Source organism: Dama dama, chromosome 18 (assembly GCF_033118175.1).
Source record: "Dama dama isolate Ldn47 chromosome 18, ASM3311817v1, whole genome shotgun sequence".
Taxonomy (NCBI): domain Eukaryota; kingdom Metazoa; phylum Chordata; class Mammalia; order Artiodactyla; family Cervidae; genus Dama; species Dama dama.
The window spans coordinates 61,646,129-61,672,895 of record NC_083698.1 but is presented as its reverse complement, the minus strand read 5'-3'; the positions used below and the strand labels follow the sequence as shown (position 1 = coordinate 61,672,895).

General features: G+C 40.3%; 1 protein-coding gene across 9 annotated transcripts in view; it reads right to left on the bottom strand.

Moving 5' to 3' along the window:
• PDE1C (phosphodiesterase 1C) overlaps positions 1 to 26,767 on the bottom strand; it is a 517,256-nt gene that overhangs the window by 54,668 nt on the left and 435,821 nt on the right. For all 9 annotated transcript variants that reach the window (XM_061165421.1, XM_061165418.1, XM_061165417.1 and 6 more), the window contains 4 exons: positions 20,656 to 20,737; positions 18,510 to 18,630; positions 14,825 to 15,000; positions 5,754 to 5,984 (listed from right to left, as the gene is read on the bottom strand). In XM_061165421.1, coding sequence (XP_061021404.1) covers positions 5,754 to 5,984; positions 14,825 to 15,000; positions 18,510 to 18,630; positions 20,656 to 20,737 — 610 coding nt within the window. The remainder of the gene's footprint in view (positions 1 to 5,753; positions 5,985 to 14,824; positions 15,001 to 18,509; positions 18,631 to 20,655; positions 20,738 to 26,767) is intronic.

The following is a 26,767-nucleotide window of genomic DNA, read 5'->3' as shown; positions in this document are numbered from 1 at the left end:
AGAGCTGTAAAGTGGTATTTTAGTTAATGAGTTTGTTGAAGTGTAATATATAAAAAGTTAAAAAACACTACGCACACAAATGTAGAGTGAATGCATGTCAAAAATGTATTTAATTCATTTATGAGGGAACCAGGAAGATAATAAAGAAATGGCTATTTCTGGGTGTTTTAGAAATACATTAAAATAAGATTACTAGGTTAGAGACAAAATTGGTTGTGTCCTACAGAGCAAAAAAAAGTGTTAATTGTTGGGGTTATCATCCTTAATAGTCAAAAATCTATAAGTTCTCATGGAACGTCATAGTACCTAGGCTTGAGTCAAATAGTAAATGATGAAGCTAAACATAGTCATGTTCTCCTAAAGCAGGGAGTCAGCAAATCATGAGCCAGTCGCTGAGCCAGTCTGGCCTGCTATCATTTCTGGATGTAAAGTTTTATTGGAACCTAGCCACACCCATTCATTTACATATAGTCTGTAGCTGCAGTGGTAGAGTTGAATAGTTACAACAGAGACACGAAACCAGGAAAATTTACATCTGGGCCTACACAGAAAATGTTTGCTGCCCAAGATAGTTAAATAATCCTTGGGCAGATCTGTTTGAAAATATGCCTTTCTAGCATTGAAAGGACATGGCAACATTTTTCTCAAATTTACTCTCAAGTTTCAGATATTTTTCTTACAAATCATACTGATGGCAGTTTTCTTTCTAGCCTACATAAAACCAAGAATAGGTTACTACTGAATTACTGGCATCATTTAAGCAAAAAGACCCTAATAATTATTACATCCAGGAAGAGGGGGGAATAGGGCCCATGGTGGGAGGGCTACATTTACCCTTTCTACTTTCTTTGTGCCAGGCAGCATGCTAAATGCTTTGCATGCATCATTTCACTAAATTTGTACAGCAATCCCATTATGAAGATACTATTATTGAAAGCAGACAAATTCATCAAAGATTCATTCACTAAGTGATCAATATGCTGAATAATAAGTCACCAAATGATTGAGGATGTCTTCCAAATTTGAATTTTGCCTTGAGTTCACTGCAAGTTCACACATTGGTCAGGCCAACTGTGTTGAGTTGCAATCGACTGCCAGCCTTCCTGTGTTTCACACACTCTCAGGCCCCATCTCTCCCAAACTTTGCAGAAGTATCTCCCTCTGCAGCAAAACTGCTCCTGTTGTCTACTTTAGATGTGGTTTAAACCATTGATCTGACAAATGACCAACTGACTGTTTTTGCTTAAATATTAAATAGACTAACGGAAAATGGATGTGAGACTTGTATCAACATCTCAATTTTATAGCTATGGAACCTGAAGCACAAGTAAAGTAATTGACCATAACATATACATATGGGTCTGATTTTAGAGGCCAAGTTCTCAAGTACTGTATTTTGCAACTTCCCTAAGACATTTACGTTCTAGATTTCAGACTTCCATTTACTGTTGGCATTTCTAAATGCCTTTAGTCTACTAATTTATAAAGAAATGGTTATGTAAGGCTAATTCAAGATGAATTCAAGGATAATTTAAGATAATTATCTGAGGATAATACAAGATAATTAGGTTGCAATACATTCTAAGTAGTTTTGCAATACAAAATAAATAGTTTTAATGGAATTTGACAAATTCTAAGCTTGGGGGAATGGGAGCCAACTCTGGCCAGAGTGTGAGCAGGAGTCTCAGTGCAGCACATGGTTACCACCACCACCAACAGCCAAAGTAGATGGATTCCTTTGGCGACCCATGGAACAGTCCAAACACTGGCTTTTCCCTGTTTTAAGGATGACAGAAATGAACTCAAGGATGATCTTTAGCCTTGTAGTCAAACCAATTCCCTGCAGAAAAATGCTCTTTCTTTCCTCAATGAGCCTTCATACCCCTAAAGCACAATACTTTAAGCTTTCAAGATTGCCCTGCATTGGAGCTTTACCCACAGTTGCAGCAAAGCCAGGAAGTCAGCAGGAGAGGTTGGGTGTGCTGGATGCTGGCCAGTAGCCCGTGGCAGACTGCGTTCTCCTCAGTCAGGGTTGGGGAGGCTGAGAGGGAAAGTGCCTTGATGGTGACCAAAGCTTAGGGGTTCCCATGACTGTGGATAGGGGCTCAAACCTCTAGAATCCCAATGAGTCAACGTCCTTCAGCTCTATCCTAAAAGTACCTTGGGCGGCCACAAAGAAGGGTGCCAGGAAAGTGATGTATGTTTGTCTGATGATGTTCCTTGAACGGAGTCCATTAGGAACTTCCCATGGGTTGAAAATGGACTAATGGCTGATATGAGCTGTTATTCAATAAACAGGGGGAAACAGAAGAGCCTTTCTGTGCAGTTACAAATCATTTTAATTAGGCTGCTGCAACCCAGTCCCGAACCACCACCAGCCTTTCTTATTATTGCTCAAAATTGACTTCTTTTCCCACCTCTCATTTAATACTTAATTTTTAAGGGAAATGGCAAACCAGTGCTTACTTTGGGAAGTAAACACAGTTGTGAATCAACCCAGCCTAGTTGAAAACTTGGACTCCTGTTTGTGCCTTTCAGGCTCTCCCCCTAATTATCTTCAAAATATTGATAAATTATTGTCACCTCTGCCCTCTCTGGGTATTCATTTATACCTGTCTCATAGAATGTATAACCTCCTTTGTGACCAGCATATTTGTATTCATTGGTTTCATTTCCTGACCATATAACTATGGCCCAGGGGCCAAACCTGACCCCATTGCCTGGTTGCATATGGCCCATAACCTAAGAACAGTTTTTGTATTATTAAATGGTTGATAAAAAAGGGAAGGTTATTGAATGTTATGTGAGAATCTAAATTTTCATAAATAAAGTTTTATTGCAACACAGCCATTCTCATTTGTTTACAAGTTATCTGTGGTTGCTTTTGTGCTAAAACAGGCCTCTGTTAAGTAGTTGCAACAGACCAAATGGCAGCAATGCATGACATTTATTATCTGATCCTTTATAGAAAAAGTATGCCAACCCCTGGAAGAAGCAGATTATAAACATTTTTTGGACAGGAGTTGAGTCTCAATGTTCTTCTGATTTCCTGCTCTTCCCAACAGTGCTGAACCTCTCAAATGGGGTCATGCTGGCAAAAGAAGATAGAATTTGGATCCACATTATTCTGGAATTTGGCCTAAAATCTCTACTGAATGCTTGCTTGGCCTTAAGCAACTGATTTAACCTCTCTAAGTCTTAGTTTCCTCATCTACAAAATGGAAATGAGTATATCTACCTCATACAGTTATTGGGATTTTAGGATTTTTAAATGATTTAATGTGTATAAAATCCCACCTATAATGTCTGGTGCATTATTATACCCACATATTATGCATTCCATATGTGTTACTGACATAATAATGACTTTTTTTTTTTTTTAGTTAAGGAAAAGGCATTTTAAACCCACATTCCTAAAAGGAAATAAGTAGAGAAGAAACACGTCTTGCCTTTCTCGCAGCCCTTACATACTCCTCCCTTGGGAAGGAGATGCTTATCTAAAAGGAAGAGTTGAGTAGGCATGGTTCAGCCCAGCCACACCCTGTCCAGCCCTCAACCCCCTTTGAGATGTGTTTTCCACAAGACACACCTCTTTTCTGTTACCGCAGAAACAGCCTGCTCCGGTGGAGTGATGGGGCGAGACCTGAGCCCATCTGCTCTGCTGGTGTCTGGCGGGCTAAGCCTAGTTTAGGCCATATGTGAGAAGCCCATGTGCTCAGCAGACCGACTCTATGTTTTTCACTTCACAGCTCCACTGCCAGTGGAGCTAATATTCTGACCACTTTTTGATTCTTGTATCTCTCTCTCTCAGTTGGTTCATTCCTTGGGAGGGGAAGACAGGAGTGTTTTACATTGTTCTCTAGGGCTTCCCAGGTGGCCCAGATGGTAAAGAATCTGCCGACAATGCAGGAGACCTAGGTTCAATCCCTGGGTCGGGAAGATGCCCTGGAGAAGGAAATGGCAACCCACTCCAGTGTTCTTGCCTGAAGAATCCCATGGACAGAGGAGACTGGCAAGCTGTAGTCCATGAGGTGACAAAGAGTTGACCACAACTGAGCATGCATGCACTAAAACTTCAACAGTTCTATTATAAATTCTTATTAAATTGACGATATTTGCCAGACTATGATGCTTAAATACAGAGTCAACTAGTTATGAGCAGACTCCAGACTTGGTTGCTAATAGGCTGGGCAAGTCAGATGATGGCCTCCCTTGCTTCCTGGGGTGCTCTTGGGGCTTACCTGAAGGAATTTATGCAAAGCTCTTGAGGCATGATATGAGCTATTAGCATTATTTTACGTATTAAAACCTTGTTTTCTAATTCCACATGTTAATATGTCAGTTGCAAAAATACTTGGGGAGTGTTAACGCTAAGCACTTTCCACATACCTCTGATTTACCTGAGTGGCGTAGTGTCATAGCTAGATCATTCAGAGGAGATCACCTGGATCTACCAAGCAGATAAGACAGTGAATATGTAAAGAGCGAATTTATTTATTTACTAAAAAAATTTTTTTACGTATGGTCTTTTATGTTTATTTTTGGGCCAAGCTGTGCAGCTTGCAGGCTTCCCAGGGGGTTCAGTGGTAAAGAATCCACCTGCCAATGCAGGAGATGCAGGAGACACAGGTTCAATCCCTGGGTTGGGAAAATCTCCTGGAGGAGGAAATGGCAACCCAGTCCAGTATTCTTGCCTGAAAAATTCCCATGGACAGAGCGGCACTGTGGGCTACAGTGTATAGGGTCACAAAGAGTGTGACAGGACTAAATACAAGTACAACTAACTCAGTGTGGCTTGCAGGATCTTAGTTCCCCAACCAGGGACCAAACCTGGACACCCTGCAATAGAAGCACTGAGTCCTAACACTCCTAAACTGCCACAGAATTCCCAAGAGAGAACTGAAAACAGCATCTGGTATATAATCAATAAATGCTAGTTGTTCTGTTGTTGTTTTTGCTATCCTTATTATTGTTGGAAGCTCACAAGTGGTCCAGGCTGTGAGCAACTATTATTATGCACAATTTTACAGAGACAGTGGAGGGTTAAGTAACCTGGCCAAGACCATAAAAAGTGAGAGGCATAGCTGTGACTTGAATCCAGGTCTGTTAGACTGCCAAACAACCTCACCACAAGCTGGCACTTGAAAGCTCCAGTGACTCCGAACTTCCTGCACTTCGCTTAAACAAGGTAACCAATTCCATGCCCCCGTGCCTTAGGTCATCTTATTCTCTATGGCTGAGAAGTCCCTGTGTTCCCCCAAATTTCTGCATTTAAAAATCCAGGTTAGACACCACCTCTTCTCAAAGTTTTCTTTGACATTTACTACATCTTGCAGTCCCCAGACCAAACAAACCTTACACAGACTTGAGTCCCAGCCTTCCCGGGGGAAGGTACATACAGAAAGCTGCCTTTCCATTCATCCATTCTGACGCTAAGCACTCAGAAATTGTACTGGGATTGCTAAATACTAATTTCTCCTTTAGAAAGCAGGCATTTGCCAGTCTCCAGCACAGCTAGGCAGGGCCCAAAGGTACAAATCTCCCCAGAGACAATGGCCCAAGCAAACGTCTGGCTGCCTTTGATGGGATCCTGATGGGATCCACAGCTCAGGGAGATGCGATCAGCAGCAGCTGGGAAAGCTAGGCAGTCGTGCTCTGTGAGCTGTCCTTGCAGGGGCAGTTCTTTGCCAGGGTCCATTCATCATATCATTAACACCCTGAAAAGAGCCTTTCACCAGCACGACTCTGCTCACCATTCTGCTGCTTTTCTCCTGATGACTTCTCAGTTTTGGAATTTTTCCCGTGAGGGTTGTTGCTTTTATTTGTTCGTGTTCCGTTGACTTGATTCTTAGCTTCCCCAGATGTCTTTTTATCAGCTTTGCCAGACGCACTTTCTTCAGCTTGGCTTTTGGCTTCCATTTCCTTTTGCTTCTCCTCTGCAGCCAGGCGAGCCTTTTCTTCCGCCTCCTTCTTGGCTTTCTCCTCTGCATCCGGGGCAAGTCAGGAAAGGTGGAGAAAAGGTAAGAAGTCATGCCATTAGGAGAATTGTCTCTTTGAACAAAAGCAAGAGTTTGCATCGCAAGTTAATGCACTAAAATGACCTAAGGTGTTTACCAAGTGTTTGGAATATAACTTTGATGAATTCAAGTCATATTGGTATGTATATTCAGGAAACCTATAAAATCAGTTCAGTGGTGATGTCACTTCCCAAAATAGTACGTTAGAAGAAGGGGCAGGGAGAAAGTAATAATAAGGATAATAACAATTAATAAACCAATATTGTAACTGGCATTATTAATATTACTATTATCATCAATAAGTTCTCCTGAGTATCCTCAGTGTCAGGTATTATACTAAGTGCTTTTAAAGGATTACTTCCTCTCATTCTCAACCTTATATCGCATATACTATTATCATAACCTTATTTTTCAAAAGTGGAATCAAGGCTCAGAGATATTACAAAACTCTCCTACAGCCTCACTGAATGTAAAACTTGAAGCTTCATGTACATTTGCTTAGGATCTGGAGTTTAAACGTAAAAAAATTGATTACAAAACAAAAAGACTTGGAAAAAACCACCTCTGGAATCATACAGTTTCAGGCTACTGTCTATGAATTTAAAAGTGGGAAGAGGGTAATGAAGCCTCACAAAAAAACATGGTCTCCAAACAAGATGAGAGGTGGCCTTGAGTATGGCCAGGGATCCTGATCTGTGTCTTCCTCTTTAATGAGAGGATATCAGTCTTATTTACAATTTGGTTGACTGGAAGGGTCTGGCTCTATGTTTAACCAAACACATAGGGTAACTGCCTATCATCAAGGATTCATGAAAAACTTGATACATTCATTCAATTAATATTTATTGAGCAACTACAGTGTCAAACACCATTTTGGGCACTGGGAATACAGTAGTGAACAAGAAGACTTAAGGAGTAGAAAAGACAATAATTAAACTAATGAATCACTAAGATAAATTTCAGGTGCTTTACAAAAAAAGGAAAGCAGAGTAATATGGTAGAAACGATCAGCATAGTGAAGGACGTAGATTTACATAAGGAGGTGAAGAAGGAGATTTAAATAAATTTTGAATGATGAACTGTTGACCATGCAAAAATAAAGGGAAAAAGCATTCCAGGCAGAGGAAATAAAAAATGTAAGGTCATAAGATTGGACCAAAGTTGGTATGTTCCAGGGACAGTGAGTTGGCCAGTATGGTTAAATCAACTTTAGTAAGAGGTTAGTGACAGGTGATGTGGTGGAGTGACCAAGGACATGTAAGGCTGGAGGCAATGAAATGAAGCTTGGTTGCAGGAAGTAACCTAGAGAGACCAATGGAAGATACCTAACAAAGATTAATACTCCTTTAGGGTCTAGAGACTTCACTGTCTAGCATTCAAATCACTCAAAAGGTCTTTCACCTCCACTCTGAAAGACAAATTGCTTTTTTTTTTCCCTCTAAATGTGTTACAAATATCCCACACCTCATAACCAGGGGTCCTCTTTATTTCTCTAGGTTAGTGTCAGTCCTGAAAATATCTGGCTTTCATAGATGACAAGAGCGTTTTTAATCTAATGAGCACCAGAGTCATTATCCATGTGATTGTGTTTCTCTTTGCTTCAGCTGCTAAAGAGCACAAATCTCAGATTTGGTTTCAGGTTCACATGTTCACAGGGCTTTATGGCATTATACTTCATGCATGTCTATGATCTCTGGCTTCATTTTACTCTTCTTGCCCTTAAATTTGCCTGGCTCAGATGTCCTCTTAATACACTATGAAGTTTCCATTCATCCTTTCACTGATTCATCCATCTATCCGTTCACTCAACCAAACCAATACACTGGCCTCATCTCAGGCAAATTAAATCGGACTCTGAAGGGAGAGTGGCATGAACAGGATATTTTTAATGCTCTCCAGATGATCTAACACACAATTGGGATTGACAAGCATTGGTTTAAATTTTAAATGTTTGCAATTCACTGTTTAATGACATTCTACTTCCCAACAGGATGTATTTATAACTTACAATGTAAAGATAAGGAGGGCTTCCCTGGTGGCTCAGTGGTTAAGTATGCACCTGCCAATGCAGGAGACATGAATTCAATCCTTGGTCTGGGAAAATTCCAAATGCCATGGAGCAGCTAAGCCCATGTACCACAACTATTGAGGCTGTGCTCCCGAGTCTGGGAGCCACAACTACTGAGCCCATGTGCCACAACCAGTGAAGCCCACGTGCCCTAGAGCCTGTGCTCTGTAGCAGGAAAAGCGACTGCAGTAAGTAGCCCATGCACCACAACTAGAGAGTAGCCTACGCAACAACAAAGACCCAGCACAGCTAAAAATAAATAAATAAATAAAATTGTCTTTAAAAAGGTAAGGAAAAATTTCTTTACAAAATCACATAATTATGTGCATATATGGTAGGTCTTCTGATTTCTACAGAAAGGTGCAACTAAAGAGTAAAAGAATACCCTTGCAGAAGAAGACACGGAGATGGCATCCTCAGTAGGCTCAAGCCCAAAATGGCTCCTCTCATGTTCATCCAGACTTCCTCTCATGCCTCTGTAGTATCCCAAGAACACAGGTCAAATGTCACCTCCATCACTGAACCCCCAGTGCTTGGTATAATGTCTGTCACCTAGCAGATGCTCATGAAGTACTTGATTTCTACATGAAATGTACACAATGGGTATGATTCACCCTGTCTGCCTATGAACCTGACTTGATTCCATCATCAGCAATCCAGGTCAGTATAAAATACAGAAACTATACACACTCTGAAATCCTGTCCTGAAAGAATTAGCCATTTGACTGTACCTGACTGTAGGTAAGAAAAAGAGGACTGTACTTACTATACAGAGAGGGAAAGTGGGGCAACGGGGAAGATAATTCGTTTATACTCAGGCATCAGGTAAAATAATGTATAATCCCCTCACAGAATCCCCTCTGAATTTGTGGCAAACTCTGAACACTCAGAATATCCCCAAGTTAAAAGTAATTTTGATGAAAGCTGAAGGCATTAAATTCTGGTCTGCTACAAAAGCACAACATATTATCTGAGCAATAAAAATTCATTTGACAACTGAGTCAGACCAATTTTCTATGGAAAATCTAGCAAAAAAAAAAAAAAAACCCACAAAACTGGGGGTGGTACATTTCAGAAACAAATCTGTTTGGGCTTAACTACAGCTGACAACTGGAGAAGGCAATGGCACCCCACTCCAGACTCTTGCCTGGAAAATCCCATGGGCAGAGGAGCCTGGTGGGCTACAGTCCATGGGGTTGCTGAGAGTTGGACACAACTGAGCGACTTCACTTTCACTTTTCACTTTCACACGTTGGAGAAGGAAATGGCAACCCACTCCAGTGTTCTTGCCTAGAGAATCCCAGGGACGGGGGAGCCTGGTGGGCTGCCTTCTGTGGGGTCACACAGAGTTGGACACAACTGAAGTGACTTAGCAGCAGCAGCAGCACAGCTGACAACAGGCAATTAATGTTTAACTTCATGAATGGTAGCTTTTATGACATCATATGATACAGTTCCTCTCCCTGCAGTAACTGTGTTCCGGTGGATGGTTCTGAAATGGTCCTCAGCCTTACTCTACTACCATCTCCACCTCACACCTCTGAAATATCTGACACTGATGTGATCAGCCATCAGCATTCAGTGCTACTACTCCAAATAAGTAGACAAAAACAAGTAAACACATATATAAGAAAAGAAAAAAATAAACTTACAGGAGATACATCTGTTCCACTGTAATCTGATCCCCTTATATTTTCAGGGTGAAGTATTAATATACATTAAATCTTTTCTACTATGAGACAAAGCAGGTGATAGAACAATTAATTTGTATATGATAACAGGTTCCAGAGATGACATATATGCAAAGAACTTTTGGATATATGTCAAATGAACTTTTGGGGTTTTAGATTTAACATCCTAGGCTTCTAGACTAGTAGAAAGCAAATGCTGTAGTTCAATCTCATTTCCTTCTGCTTTTCAGTTCACACTATGTATGGTGATGTGATCATTATGAAAATGGCCCAAAACAAGGAGCTTAAGAGTTAAGGCAGCACAGAACCCTCATGACCCATAAATTATTAATTTGCTCCTCCTGAGAGCTAATTCTATCCCACATTGAATGTCTGTGCAGTCTTGGAGAAATACATTGATTTCTTCATTTTACTTGCTTTTCTAAATTATGATACTATAGGCTTTTGCTTAAAAGTGGTATTGGGCTTATTATCTCTTAATATAATTCTCTGAAATGCCTACCTAAAATACGTGCAGAGAAAGAAAGAAAGAAAAGGAGAGAAACTAACTTAAAAAGGACAACCAACATACTAGATTAGTTTTGAATAGTCAACTTTTGATAATATGTAAGTACAACATAAAGGTACTCCTAGCCACTTCAGGACTCAGAAGATGTTTCCATGGTACCTTTCTAAAATTTTTAACCAAAGTGCTTCAGCTGACAGAAAAATTCAGTCAACATTAAAAATTCAGAATGAGGAAAATATGGTAATGATGTGCAAAAATACTAGTAAATCATAGTGTTAAATAAAAATAACTGTTAAGTTGGATATAAAACTTGATGCAATTATTTAAAATAATATTAAAGGATAAGTTAATTATAACTCCTTATAACATGCTCAGTTGTGTCCAACTCTTTGTGACCCCATGGGCTGTAGCCTGCCAGGCTCCTCTGTCCATGGGATTCTCCAGGCAAGAATACTTGAGTGGGTTGCCATTCCCTTCTCCAGGGGATCTTCCCCACCCAGGACTGAACTCGGGTCTCCTGTACTACAGGCAGATCCTTTACCATCTGAACCACCAAGGAATTATAAAATAGCAATTTACTTACAATTTATTTATAATCACTCAGGTTGAAAATCTTATATTATTTCCATAAAAACTGAGTGACAATGGAGGAAATTTTTAAAAATTCAATAAACTTCTCAGCATTTGCAAAGGAGTATCATTATATACTATTTCATATTTACATTGACAGAGACATAAATTCAATAAAAATACAAAGCTAATCTCTGGCGAAATAAAAATAAGATGTATTTTGAAAGACCATAAGCAAAGTTAAAAGACAAAGGACAAACTGACTAACTGGATGGAGGTAGGATAGAAATTGCAAGACAGTTTGTCAACTGAAAAATTGCTATCCTTAATATATAAAGAGTTATTATGAATCAATAATAAAAACATAAACATCCTCAAGAGTAAAATAATGTGAAAAAATATAAAGAAATGGCACTCTCACTACACTTCTACTGAAGGAGAACACCTAGTTAAAAAAAAAAAAAACTTTCCAGAAAGAAATTTGATAACATATATTAAGAGCTTTAGAATTTTTCACGTATTTGGACAGAGAAATTCAATATTTGGAAATTTATTCTAGATAAATGATCAGATGGAGGCTCAAGATTTCTGAATTTGGATGTTCATAACAATGTTATATACAATAATGAAGAATTGGAAATTAACATGCTCAGTAACAGAGGAATGGTTCAACTATGGTATTACATACAGTAGCCATGTAAATCACACTTTCTAAGAATATTCAGTATAAGAATAAAATCTTCAAAACAGAAACAGAGAAGGAAAATACAATATTATACTATGATCTCAATTTAAGGGAAAATGTTTACTTATATATATGTATAAAAGGGGGCTTCCCAAGTGGCTCAGTGGTAAAGAATCTGACTGGCAATGCAGGAGATGCAGGTTCAATCTCTGGGTCAGGAAGATCCTCTGGAGGAGAAAATTGCAACTCACTCCACTATTCTTGCCTGGAAAATCCCATGGACAGAGGAGCCTGGCAGGCTACAGCCTGGCAGGGGTCACAAAGGATCGGCTAAGACTGAGCAACAGAGCATGAGCACGGTGTATAGGAAATCCAACTTTAAAAAACTACATCAGAATTTCAACAATAGTTACATTTTGCTGGAATGAGTGACTTTTATTTTCTTCTTTGTATATTTTGTTTATATTTCAGCATTGTAACTTAGACACCTATTATTCTTACACCAGAAAAACATGTTTAAAAAGTATTAAATTCTGATGAGACTTGTTAATTGTTATGCCTACTTATCTTTGCATGGGAATAATGAGTTTCAGTCCTAAGAGCTGAATATATATATATTGATTCAATCTTTCCTAACAACTATGTGTTCTGGCCTAGCTGGATAGGTTGATTAAAAAACTAAAGCCTTAGATTTAATTCCATTCTGATTAATTTAATAACAACATATATTCAAGTGCCCCAGTGCAGGGCAGCCTTTGCTGAAATCAGGATTTTCTGGTAAAAAAGAATCATGAACAAAACATTCTGGGATAGTGCAGCACAAACCAATCACCAACAGCAAAACAGATGCAAACTGAATTTCTTACACCAGCCAACCAGTCAACAGCATTATTGGGAGGCAGAAAATGTTGTAAAATATGAATTATACACTGGCATTTTGACCACCACCTTCTTAACTTTGCATTTAAACTTTCTTTTCCAATTTTTCAAAATAATAGCTACTACTTATCAGGCACTAACCAGGTGCGGGCTCAGTTCTCATTCTTTACTTATATAATTTCTGTTCTTTGTACCACCTCTGTGGTGTCTATTATTATCCCCCAAAGGGAATTTTCTCAAAGAATCTGCCTGGATTTGCCAAAGAGCAGAGGGCAAGTAGGGATTCAATTCCCCCTTTCCCCAATGAACTTTTGCTTTGATACCCAAACTGTCCTCCTACAAAAACATATATAAACCCTGGGGGCTGTGCCTTTGTCAACCTCTTTTGCGTTGTTCCCCACTTCATGCTCAACCCCAGATATCTTTCAAATCCTAGTTAGACACAAGAAGCCTTCCAAAGCACCTCAACCAGGCTTGGGACAAGCTTATCTCTATTAGCATGCTTCACATATTTTAAAACTATTAGTGTTAATTTTGGGCTTCCCTGGTGGTTTCGATGTTAAAGAATCTGCCTGTACACAGGAGACCTGGGTTCAATCCCTGGGTCAGGAAGATCCCCTGAAGTAGGAATGGCTACACACTCCAGTATTCTTGCCTGGAGAATCCCAAGGACAGAGGAGCCTGGCAGGGTCAATGGGGTCATGGGGTCACAAAGAGTCAGACACGACTGAGCAACAAACATTTTCACTTCTTTTTCAGTGTTATTTACCTGTTCTTTTTAAAGGACCAGTTTTCTTCTAGAAAAGAAACTGTCTAATGCTCCCCCAGGTGATTAGTTTCAGAAGGTAATTTTAGTAAGCCAGATAATTGCAAACGAATTATTTTGAAATACCACTTTCAATTGCATGTTGTCAGGAGTTGAATTTTCAAGTGTAATGAGTGTAATTGATTATAAGAGATTGCTTTCTCAAAATGATGCAGCAGCTGCCATTGCTGATTGCAAAGCCTGCCAACTGGGAGGATTTCATTGTTTAAAGTATCCTAATAGACTGTGAGAGGCCACACTTAAAATATCGAAGAAGAGTTGGCTTCTTCTCCATAGCTCAGGACATCCCCAAATGATAAGGGCCCAACTATGCCTTAAAAGAATTGTAAATATAAACACTTTGCCCCACCCGAACTGAGAAGCCACTTGAACTGGACACAGTGTTGGTCTTTGAATAACTCCAGCAGTGTGATCTTGTCTCTTCTCTCTCAACACTGGAAGCAGCGCCCCCGATATTTGAGGAACAAGACCTACTCCTACCCTTCTCCCTTGGGTAGACACTGGGTTTATAAAAGTGTGGAATGCTATGACAGGGGATAAAACTTTGCTTGCCTATTATAAAAGTCTGGGGCTCAAGGTCAGTGGGTGCTGGTAAGGAGAACAAAGCTTCCACTGAACTCCCATTCCTACTTCGAAAGAAATTCTGTGCTAATGCCCCCCTGTCCCCACCCAGGAGACTTCGAGCTTTGAGGACAAGGATGCCTGATACTCACCTCGGTGAATAACACACGGTACAGAGCTTGGCATACAGTAGGCATGCAACAGATGTTGGCAAAAACTGACTGCTGTTGAAGGTGTACCTCCACAAAACCCACTGAGATTAGCCTCCTGACTCCAGAACTTTAGAATCATCCACTCTAGAATTGTCTCTAGAATCAGGCACCATAGCTTCATGAGACTTACCACAGCTATGTGTTCCTACTTAGACTACAATATAAACATGTCATATGTACGAATCATGGAGCACATGCTCGGTAAACACAAACATGCAAATGAATTCTGACTTTCAAAAAACAAAGAGATTTCAGTCTTTTTTGTTCATAGTACCAAGAGTGATGACTTTTCTGTCTTTGAATTTCTGTTTACCTGTGAGTTACCTTCATCTCAGAAAGGTCAGCCTGAGTAATGACTGAAGGGAAACTGAGAACATGAAGATAAAAATGCATGTAAGGAGATTAAAGCTTTTTCTATCCCAATGTAATGGCCGAGGTAGATAAAAGAAGGAGTAAAGGCCTGATAAATGTGCCACATATCATAAAACAAGAATGACAAGATGGCCTAGCAGAAACCAAGAAATAGGAGGAACATCTGTCCTCTGTACAATCTTCATTTTGAGAAGTATCTGGACATATAGCACAAAGGTCATTCCATCAGGTGACTTGGAAGTCAGCCTCATTCTCTCATGCACTAAGTATTAGATATAATAAAGAGCAAAAGATGGTCTCTCCTAACATTCAGCAATTTGAATATATACCTTGAGTTTGTGCTTCATTTTCAGCACTTCTAAATCAGGGGTGGCAGTGTCTTGCTTTGTGAGTGGGTCTGAGTGGTATGAACAAGATTCCCCATCGGCACCCTACCTTTGGGCACCTTGGCCCTCCATCTCTCCCGGTTAATGTGTACCACCTCAGTCCAAGTGGCTTTAAAACTCTTATAGTCAACAGGGATGACAGAGTTGTTGATTGGGGCACTTCCTTCTGAGCCAGAGCTCTTGACACCTGATCGCTTTACATCTGTTGAACTGATGTTGTTCAAACTGGAGGATGAAAAAAAAATACCAAAGAGAGAGTTAGAGTTTGAAAATGTGTGCTGATAAGCAAGCCTAAGAGAAGTGTAGTGAACACGTATCAAGTTACTGTTGTGAAATTCCTGGGACCTGAGGTTTGTCATTTCTATTTTCGATATGCAACAGCTGGGAAATTCTCCATTTTCAGCAGGAAAAAATAGTCAAGGTTTCAGTCTCACAAGTATTGATAGTTCCAAAGGTCCCCATATTTCAAATGTTCTTTTTCCATATGACTAGGTTCCCCACACATGAGTTCTGTCTTTGACTTCCTGAAATTAACCCACTTAAACTTGACTTCCATTTGGTTCCAGTTTGCCTACCTTCCTTCACACTAACCACATCTCCAAGTTATTTGGTCACTTGTCCTCTTTCTCTCTAGCTCCATCTCCTCCTGGACTCAAGAAACTCTGACCCCAGGATACCCAAGGCTAGAATAAGCGGACTTCCTCATGTACCTGAGGAAGGCAGAGAGGCATGGAGATTGTGGGAGATCAGTCATGCATAAGACTTGTCTTTTAATGTAATACCACTGGAGGGGTTTCCTCGGTGGCTCAGTGGTAAAGAATTCGCCTGCCAATGCAGGAACCATGGGTTTGACCTCTGGTCCGGGAAGATCCCACATGCCTCGTGGCAACTAAGCCTGTGAGCCACAACTTATTGCGCCTGTGTTCTGCAGTCTGGGAATGGCAACTACTGAGTCCCGAGGCGCAACTACTAAAGCCCAAGTGCCCTAGAGCCCGCGCTCTGCAGCAAGAGAAGCCACTGCAATGAGAAGCCCGTACATTGCAAGGAAGAGCAGCCCCTGCTCACTGCAACTAGAAAAGGTCCATTCAGCAACAAAGACCCAAATAGCCAAAAATAAACAAATAAATACAATTACAAAAATATGTAATACCGCTTGAAGCTTTAAACAGAGGCAACTTTAGGAAATACAGATATACATATATAAAATATCGAAAGTACCATCCTTCTGGGAAACTTTACTTTTCTGAAGGTGTACTTAGTTTAAATTAATTTTTATTGGCATACAGCTGCTTTACAATGTTGGGTTTCTACTGTACAGCAAAGTGAATCAGCTATATGTACACATATATCCTCTCTTTTTTGGGTTCCCTTCCCATTTGGGTGACCACAGTGCCAAAAGTATCACACATTTCCAGGGAACTCCAGTCGTGACTGGCACAAATACAAATCCACTGAATGATAATCAAGACTAACTAGATAAGTAGAGCAGACCTCAGCCCAGTGCTGGCAGAGTTGTGGGGGTGTGGGACTCAAGCAGAGGGCTTCTGTCCTCCTTGTCAGCAGCCTTGACTTAGGTCGCTTCACCTTAAGCATTCCTGGGTTCCCTCTGTCCTAATCTCCTTGTCCTTCTTCCTCTCATTGCTCTTCTATTCTTTTTCTTCTTCATTCTATTTCTCTCCTTTATGACAGGGCCCAAGGTTTTGATGGATGAGGAGGAGGGGACAGCAGTACTAGTGGTAATACCAACCATTTAATACTAGTGAACACTGAGCGTTAGCATTATTGTAGCTGCCACTTCCTCTGTGCTGGACCCTGTTATAAAGGCTTTGAAAGTGAAAGTGAAGGCTAAAGTGAAAGTTGCTCAGTCTTGTCGGAATCTTTTCAACCCCATGGCCTATACAGTCCATGGAATTCTCTAGGCCAGAATACTGGAGTGGGTAGCCCTTCCCTTCTCTAGGGGATCATCCTAACCAAGGGATCGAACCATGGTCTCCTGCATTGCAGGTGGCTTCTTTATCAACTGAGCTATAATATATATATATATATATATATATATATATATATAGGCTTTACGTAGATTAAATAATTCACTTAATCCTCCCTGCAACCTATGAGTTTTATAATCCACATTTTCACAAATGGGGAAACTGAGGCAACTTGCCTGAGATGGTACAGTTAATTAGGAATGGAGTCAGGATGTTTAACTGGCCATATGACTCCAGAGGCTATTCACTTTGACTCCGTTTAATGGTGTTGATGGAGAAGGAAATGGCAACCCACTCCAGTATTCTTGCCTGGAGAATCCTATGGACAGAGGAGCCTGAAGAGCTACAGTCCATGGGGTCACAAAGAGTCGGACATGACTGAGCGACACACACAACACACAGAATGAGGTGCAAAGTGCCAGACTTCTTTGGCACCAGCGCTTCGCGATGTCGCCACCAAGATTGTCTGTGGGACAGTGTCGGACTCAACTATGGTCAGATGGATGGATGGAATGATGTTGTGGCAGAAGGTGATTTAAAAGTTCAGCTCTGTTGGTGGGAATGCAAACTAGTACAGCAGCTATGGAGAAGAGTGTGGAGATTTCTTAAAAAACTGGAAATAGAACTGCCATATGACCCAGCAATCCCACTTCTGGGCATACACACTGAGGAAACCAGATCTGAAAGAGACACGTGCACCCCAATGTTCATCGCAGCACTGTTTATAATAGCCAGGACATGGAAGCAACCTAGATGCCCATCAGCAGACGAATGGATAAGGAAGCTGTGGTACATATACACCATGGAATATTACTCAGCCGTTAAAAAGAATTCATTTGAATCAGTTCTAATGAGATGGATGAAACTGGAGCCCATTATACAGAGTGAAGTAAGCCAGAAAGATAAAGACCATTACAGTATACTAACACATATACATGGAATTTAGAAAGATGGTAACGATAACCCTATATGCACAACAGAAAAAGAGACACAGATGTACAGAACAGACTTCTGGACTCTGTGGGAGAAGGCAAGGGTGGGATGTTTTGAGAGAACAGCATCGAAACATGTATATTATCTAGGGTGAAACAGATCACCAGCCCAGGTTGGATGCATGAGACAAATGCTTGGGCCTGGTGCACTGGGAAGACCCAGAGGGATCAGATAGAGAGGGAGGTGGGAGGGGGGATCGGGATGGGGAATACATGTAAATCCATGGCTGATTCATGTCAATGTATGACAAAAACCACTACAATATTGTAAAGTAATTAGCCTCCAACTAATAAAAATAAATGGGAAAAAAAAAAGTTCAGCTCTTTTTCCCCACTACTTAATTTTCTTCCTGAACCTAGAAATGAAAGTTTCACTTAATATGATAACTCTGATCCATGGTTCTTTCCTTTTGGAGTATGGGGAGCCAGGACTCTCTGGGTACAGCAGGTAAAGTGCAGTGACTGATGATGTTGTGGGCAAAGCCACCAAAAGAGAGAATGGATGGGGTCAGGCTGGGGGCAGTACTGGGAACCTGTATGTTATGACCTGGACCTTGATCACCCACTTACAGGCCAGCCTAGAGAATACAGAGTGTACAACTTTGACTCCTCTGAGACAAAGGAAGAAGCAGACACGTGTCATGAGGAGGAGGTAGAGTGAACATGATTAAGAAGTACCACCCCCATCCCTTCCAGAAGAAGTCTGTCCCCATGCACAGACCACCCTGACCCCCAGCTTTCAAGCTTAAATACTGACCTTGAACGCCTCTGCCCGGTGCCCCCACCTTGAGAGGGTTCATCAATGAATGGACTCACGATCTTTTCTGTCATGTCTGTGAGCACAGTGAAGGTGGGTTCCACAATGAAATCAATGAAACCTGGAGAGAAACAGCAAAGTTTCAGAGGAACTACATAGTAACTGGGGCCTTTCCAATGTTCCCATGCAAACTGATGAGTTGTAGCTTTCTTTTAAAATTCATCTACATAGGAGCGCCAAGTCAGATTAGGACAGCTTAGGTTGGTCGTAATCATTTAATACATTGCTTGCTTTGACTATCATATGAGTCAGATCCATTTCTCCTACATAGCTCTCCTTTAACATTTTAGTAGATAGTTCAATAAAATGCTTAAAAATGCAAATTCAATATCTACTATGTAAAAAACACTGTGATGAAAGTTGTAACACAACCTGCCTGCCCTTGAAAGTTTATAGGAGAATTCAGTGAGCATAAAAATGGAAAGGGCCAAAGGAGAAGCCCAAAGAAAGGCCCCTAGGAAGGTAAGGGAGGGAGGGTATTTTTCTTCCCACTGTGAGAGTTGCAAACAGCATTATGGAGGTTGTGATATTTGAGCTGAGCCCGAAGGCTATTCATTCTAGGTGAAGGGGGTGAAATAAGCAAGGTGACAGGACAGGGAAAAGTGCAGGATGTGTCTGGGGAATGACTCGAACTTAGGAATTCTTTTAGAATCAGAAAGGGAAAGCCTGGGAAGGGTCATGATCTGTTCAGGGAGGGAGGTTCCAAAGTACCAAGCTAGAGTTTAGGACTTAGACAGGCACTAGAAGCCCCTTAAGATGTTTGGGCAGCATTGTACTAAGATGTCTTCTGCTGTTATTTGGGAAAGTTAATCTGGCAAGATGGATGGGGTGGGAGAAAGCAATGGAGGCTGACACTGGGAAAATCATTTTAGAAACTCCACTTCACAAAGCTCAAAGACAAAGTAAGGGAGGTGAGATCCAGTGCCATTTTAAGGTGGATGTGTGATGGAGGCATGGATACGTGCACAGCAGTAGTAGGTGGTCCTACCTACAGATGGAATCTGTCAGAGACTTCCACCAGGAAGGCAGAGAGAACAGAGATAACAGGGGAGAGTGTGACCAGGGAGAAAGATGGTGGACTTCATCTTAGATCTGCTGACTCAAAGTATCAGGGCCATATTTGATGGAAGAGGGCCAACAGGGCTGGAAGCTAGGAAAGGGGTCAGATCTGGAAATGTTACCTTTGAGAGATCACCATGCTGGAGAGATACTTGATGTTGGGCTGGAGTGATCATCTCAACAACTCAAAAATACCAGTGTCCGGTGACTCGTCAGGAGAAAATATATGATCTGGGACTAAGGGTGGTAACTCATTATTACACAGTGACATGAAAGTTGGAAGGAAACTAAATGCCAATCAAAGGAGATACTATGTGTGAGAATATACAAATGCTTACTTGGCTTGTACAATGACCAAGATAGAAGTGATGCTGGCATTCAAATCACAGAAGTGAAGGATGATAAAAAATTCTGTAATGAAATTGTCAAGACAAAAGTTGTCCTATACAAGTAGCAACAGTATTCTGATAATGAAATAATAATAATTTACATATATTACAGTTATTAGGAGTGCAAAAATATTCTTTACTCAAAAAAAGATGCTAATTTTTTTTTTTTTTTTTTGAAACAAAGGACGGAAGGAAAGAAGGCAGGCAGAAAGGAAAGAGATATTTTAAAAGAGCCATTCCTGACAGTAAGGTCATCCAGGAAATGGTGCTGTCTTGGAAAGTGGGCTAGAGGAAGCATCACTGAGAAAACTCTTGGTACTGCATGCAGAATGGTGAGACTGAAACAGAATGGGCTTCCCACCACTAATTCCTGTCATTGCCTTAGGACTGAAGCCCCTTTTTCTCTTGACAGGGAATGATGGAGATAGCAGTGTCACTGTCCAATCTTCCTAGGAACCAGTCACACTCCAGGAAGGAGGATGGGGACAGCGGCTTCATCACCCCAACTAGCCAAAGCCATGACCACAGCAGCAGAAGGGAGCCAGGTTCTAGCCGAAGAATCATGAGGAGCATCTGAGCTTACTTCCAGACACCCTTCTCCAGTTTTTCTCTCCATCAATGGATTGGCAAACACATACCTACTTGAGACTGGGCAACCATGGTGGACTTCCGATCACACAAAGGAGAAAAAGGCAGACCCAGCTCTGCTTCTCTATCGCCCTAGAAAAACAGGAGGTCAAAGTAAATTAAGGACAGAAGGCTGAGCCACCCAGATTTTACTTCACAACTTCAGCTTCCACGAAAGCCACTGGTCTTTCTTTTCATTATTACAATGACATCATGTAGTAAGTCCTGCATCCTCTTCTTCTGCATAAAAGACACCAAGAGGCTGAAGCCCTCCAGCATCCAATCATTCCATCCAACTGCAAAAGCACATGCTGTTGTATAGAAAGCCTCATCAGGCAGCAATAGGTCTCCTGAGGAAAATAAGCAAAGCAACACATCCTGTGGCTGAGGGCCAGCAGAGCAGTCAGAATTCTTCTGTGTTCTCCAGTCATCCTGTGCCTACCTGGGGCCTTTCTTGAGCCTGCAGATCCCTCCAGTTGTGGACAGTGTCTGAGACACCAATTCTAACTCGACTGATTCAGAATCATTCTCCGAATGCTACCTAAAGCCATACACAACTGGAATTAAGTGCTTCTGGGGCCTTCCCTGCAGGGCTCAGTGATGATAAAAAGTGGAACAGAAAAGTAGTAGAGTAAATAATTACTTCTGTTTATCAAGTTAGACAATAATAAAACATGATTCTCTGGCCAATATGTTCTCAATGTCACCAAAAGGCAAGACTATAACAAGCAAGTGCTATGGAAAGTCTAATTAATGATGGAGATGATTTTAAAGAACAGCTCTGAACCAGAGCTCAATACTTCAGTCACACATCCAGAGGAAAGGGAAAGTGGGTCACGCCTCTGAGAGCCACAAAGTTGTGTTTATTCAATTCACAAGAAAAGAATCTGCTGAGGTTAATGGTTACTGACTTTAGCTTGAACCTGGCCTTGCTCCCACCACTTGATCATAGCAAGTGTATTTTTTCCCCTCTACATTTCAGTTTTGTCACCTAGAAAATGTGGAATAATAATCCCTATGTCATCAATAACAATGACAACTACATGAGAAAATGTATACAACTAAAGTCAAAGAACAAGTATTATTTCTCAATAGATATTTCCACTAAGTGAAGATCTGAGAAACATTTATTGAACTTATTACATCTAACTGTTACACTCTGACTATAATAAATATCACCAATGAACTAATGGTAAAACAAGAGTAATAACAAGCTAGTTCAACAACCAGGTCTAATTCAAAAACTGAATGTTTTTTCTTTCTAAGACATATTACCAAAGAGAAAGGAGCTAACTAACACACACATTTAAGATCTATTGAAAAGAAGGAAAAGGAATGGGCATCTGAGGAAGCTGAATAGTGGGGCTCACAGTGGGTGCTGGGACATCCAAGGATCTCAGGAACAGTCCTGAAGTGGCTTAGTTCTGTACCCTTTCCTGTATTAACAAACCACAGAAGGACACAATGGTCCTTCTGTTTCCAAGTATGCCTTGCTGAGGGCTGCTCTATTGCTCAAGTAGCATGATAAAAAGAACTTATTCCAAAGCTATTTCTATTTGGGCAATATGATGAGAAGGAAGAGTATTTATAACATAAATGCAGTTGTGCAGATGGTTCACTGGGCTAACTCAGCCAACACAAATAAAACTCACTCTTATCCCTTTTGAAGCATTTTAGTGGGGGTAGCTCAAAAGAACACTAACTGCTTGACTACTAAGACATAAGCATTCATTTGAATTTTATTTCTGAAAAGTCTAAACATCATTAAGCAACTTATCCTATGGACTTGCCCATACCCATATCACTTACATCCTTTGAATTTAAATAACTACTAATTTCTATAAACCTATTTTAAGATAGTGACCTCTGAATTCCCTCTGGAGGACACATACATTTATAAACTGGAAAAAATATGCAGAAATTAATATAGAAGAATGTACTTCTACAGGCGAATCTAGCTTGACTAATACAATATTGTATGACTCCACGACTACTGGCCCTTGTGGAACTATTCATTCACTTTCCTCTTTATTAAAGAGGTCAATGTTTTCCCAAAAAAGGGCAATAGTCTCAGTTGGCACAAAGGAATTTTTTTAGTGAACTCGTTTTTTTTTTTCAGGACAGTGCACAAAAATAAATAACTTTCATTCTTGTGGGAGGGGTTAAGACAGCTGACTTAAGCAATCTACATAAGCTATCTACAAAAGGAACACAATGAATGCCTGATTCATGAATAAAAAGGTGAATTTGGTTGGAAATACTCAAGTCCCTTTGGCCACTTGGACATCTGTGATAAGCAAGCTGAGGGAGCAATTGGGCAGTTAACTGTTTACAACCTCCCCTTATTTCCTGTCCACATAGCTAGACCACACTTCCCAGAATCTCTGCCAGTTTGTGTTAGATAATAAAACAAGAGGAGAGAGGGTATATTTGTACCACAGTTCTGGCCTACAAAATCTCCCATGCCTATGTCTTTATGTCCTTCCTCCTTTTGCTGCCTTGATGTAGATAAGCACCATGGAAGCCATGTAGATGGTAGAGTCTGGATCTAAAAGCACTGCTTATTGTAAACTATCTGCCAATCAAGAAACACTTGCTGGTACTTTACATGAGTTGGTGATAAAGTTTCATTTTCTGTGTGCTGTTTTACATTTGGGGGTTTGTTTGTTACAGCAGTTATCTATAAGGAGCAAACCAAGCAAGAGAAACAAAGGTTCTTTCCGTATTGGAACTTTACAGGGCAGATTGCATCTCTCAACACAAGAGCTTCAAAAGATCACTGGGTGATTCACAAGAGAGTGTTTCCCAGTAGAGAGGAGAAAAGGTAATTAACTGGGGGGACAACAAAAGCATCAAGTTGAACAAAATGCAGCAGTATATACTCATCTTTCACAGGGAAGAAGTTACCAATATGAGGTATGAGCAAATTACTGTAATTCTGGATTTAAGATAAGTAAAGACATCTTTGCCTTCCCCTCTCAGAAACAATCCTCTCAAAACAGAACAAGAAACAACAGAAACACAAACAAATAGCAGGAGAAATCTGTAAACTCGATCAAAACTATGTGAGGAACAACTGTCAAATGCTGTGAATATCCGGGAGGCGGGATGTAAGATGCCCAGAGAAAAGGCCTATGGCTGCAGATGTCAGATAAAGCTTGAAGAATAGAGGTTTTCAAAATTCACTCAGATAGGAAAAATACCCGACATCCATCATATGTCTCTGGGAAAACCAGAGACAGCAGACACTGATGTGAAGAACTACTCTGAACCCTATTTAGCTTCAAGAAATAGTAAAGAAGAAAATGCTGAATGAGAAGATATACAAGCATGACAAGAGTGTATGGATAACAGAGACTGTACCACGAGCAGTCCTACAGCTGTTGCCTACTGCTGACCAGGAAGAAGGAAAGGCTAACACACACACGCACACACACCACGTCATAGAAACCTCATAATAAATCATGCAGCTTAGAACACTGCTATTCCAGTTTCTCCCTGGCACTTATCTCCTGAAAACCATTGCTCAAAAAATAATGCATTTGACTCAAAGATGGTAAATAATAATCAAAGGAAGGAAAAGGGGAAGGAAGGGCAGAGGAAGAGGAGGTGGAGGTGGAGGAGGAAGGGAAGGAGGAGGAAGAGGTAGCACTATACCAATACCAGGAGGAAAAAAAAAAAAAAAACACCTATAGAAAGATACTTTACATGAAAAGAAAAAATGGAAAAAGAAACAGAAAAATAAAAATAACAGATAGGGAACATTCATCAGAAAAAAAAACAGTACCACCAAGTGATGACCAAACATACATACTCCCATTATGGGAAAAAAATTCCTGAAATTATTAAGAACCAGGGCTCAGGGAAACAGGAACTAGCAGAACTCAGGGAAGATAGGGAAAAGAAAAACAGAACCACCACATAAATGAAGATCGTAGTGGAGGCAGCATGAAGGAGAGCTATTTTTTATAAAAACACATTAAGAGACATGGAATTTAGGAATGAAAAAAATACCACTCATCATAGAGTTATAAGACAATTTAAATGAAAATAACAGAGAAGAAAACAAGAGGGGCAACATACAAATAACTGTTTTTCCTAAAGAAGGAAGCAAATGGAAAAGGAAATCGTTAAAGATTTCATCAATGGAACTTGAATCAATACAGAAAAGGAACACACCAGGCCCAAGAAAAACTATTATAGAGCAATCATTATTGAAATATAGCCTAGTAATGTCACTGGGCTTCAAAGGCAAAGAAAAAATTCTTAGGGCACATAAGCAAAAATACATACCACCTAGACATGAAAATAATTCTAGCATGGCCTTCAACCTCTACATAGCAACATTCTTAGGTGGAAGTCATTTGAACAAAATCTAAAAAAGACCTCAGCTCAGTTCAGTTCAGTCACTCAGTCATGTCCAACTCTTTGCAATCCCATGGACTGCAGCACACCAGGCCTCCCTCTCCATCGCCAACTCCCAGAGTTTACTCAAAGTCATGTCCATTGAGTTGGTGATGCCATCCAACCACCTCATCCTCTGTCATCCCCTTCTCCTCCTGCCCTCAATCTTTCCCAGCATCAGGGTCTTTTCAAATGAGTCAGCTCTTCACATCAGGTGGCCAAAGTACTGGAGTTTCAGCTTCAGCATCAGTCCTTCCAGTGAATATTCAGGACTGATTTCCTTTAGGATGGACTGGTTGGATCTCCCTGCAGTCCAAGGGACTCTCAAGAGTCTTCCACAACACCATAGTTCAAAAGCATCAATCAAAAAAGACCTCAGGGAAAGGAAATTTGATTCAAAAAATGTCTTACCCAAGCAAACTGTGACCCAAGTATAAAAGCAGTAGAAAAACTTGCAAACACACAGAAATGTGGCTTAAAGCATTCCTAGAAGACACCACTCAAGGAACAACTTTGACCAACCAATAGATGAATGAACCAACCATGGCCAAAGTGCCAGCACTGAGTAGAGCCAAGACAAGAACAACTGGAAGAATTATGCTTTTGCCCAACTTGTTTATTTTCCATCTTTCTGGGTCACATTGTTTTCGGTGTATATTTTGGAAACAGCATATAGTACATGAGATAGAATGCTCACTTAGAAAATAGAATTTAGAAATAATACAGCCAACAAACAGTAACAAGGAATTAGTCATGTTATGAAAGGAAAAGGGGAAAAGTGTTGGGAGGTACTGAATAAGCACTAGCTTTCTTATGTGTATAGATAGGGGTGAAAATATACCATTTAAACCTGATATATATATAAAGGAATAGTGAAAGTGAAGTCTCTCAGTCATGTCCGACTCTTTGATACCCCATAGACGGTAGCCTACCAGGTTCCATGGGATTCTCCAGGCAAGAATACTGGAGTGGGTTGCCATTTCCTTCTCCAGGGGATCTTCCCGACCCAGGGATTGAACCCAGGTCTCCCGCATTGCAGGCAGACACTTTAACCTCTGAGCTACCAGGGAAGCCCATAAAGGAATAGAGCTATATCTAAATGACAAAGGTACAGACTACAAGAATTAAGCAAGTTGATACAACTAGCTGTTGGGGAAGAGGCAAGAGGAAGTAGAAGCCTGCTAATTTTTATCGATACTATCTAAATAAATAGAGGATATAAAATTTGCATTACCAAGTTAGCCAATATTAAAACTACAAACATAATATAAAACTTCCAAGTCATCAGAAGAAATAAATACACAATAAGCAGATGGTATAGCCAATATAGTGAACAATTTAAAAATAAGCCACAAAACAGAAATCATAATATAAAATATCATAGTACCTAAGAGCAAAGATTCCTGTCATATCAACAGATGTTAATATGGTTAATTTCAAATACTAAAAGAATCTTAGATTGGCTCATAAAAAAAACCCTCAATTATAAGCAATGTTTAAAAGACACATCCAAATCAAAGTGTCTCTGAAAGGTTAGGGTAAAAAGTTAAAAGTAAAAGGTTAAAGTAAAAAGACAAGAGTCTGTTCTTAAAATGAGCTGAATTTGAATTCTAGGTAAAAGCATTAGATAAGACAAAGAAGGAGGCTTTATAATGATAGAGGATTCAACAAACTATAAAAATCTAGCAATTATGAATATCTAAGAACCAAATAACACAG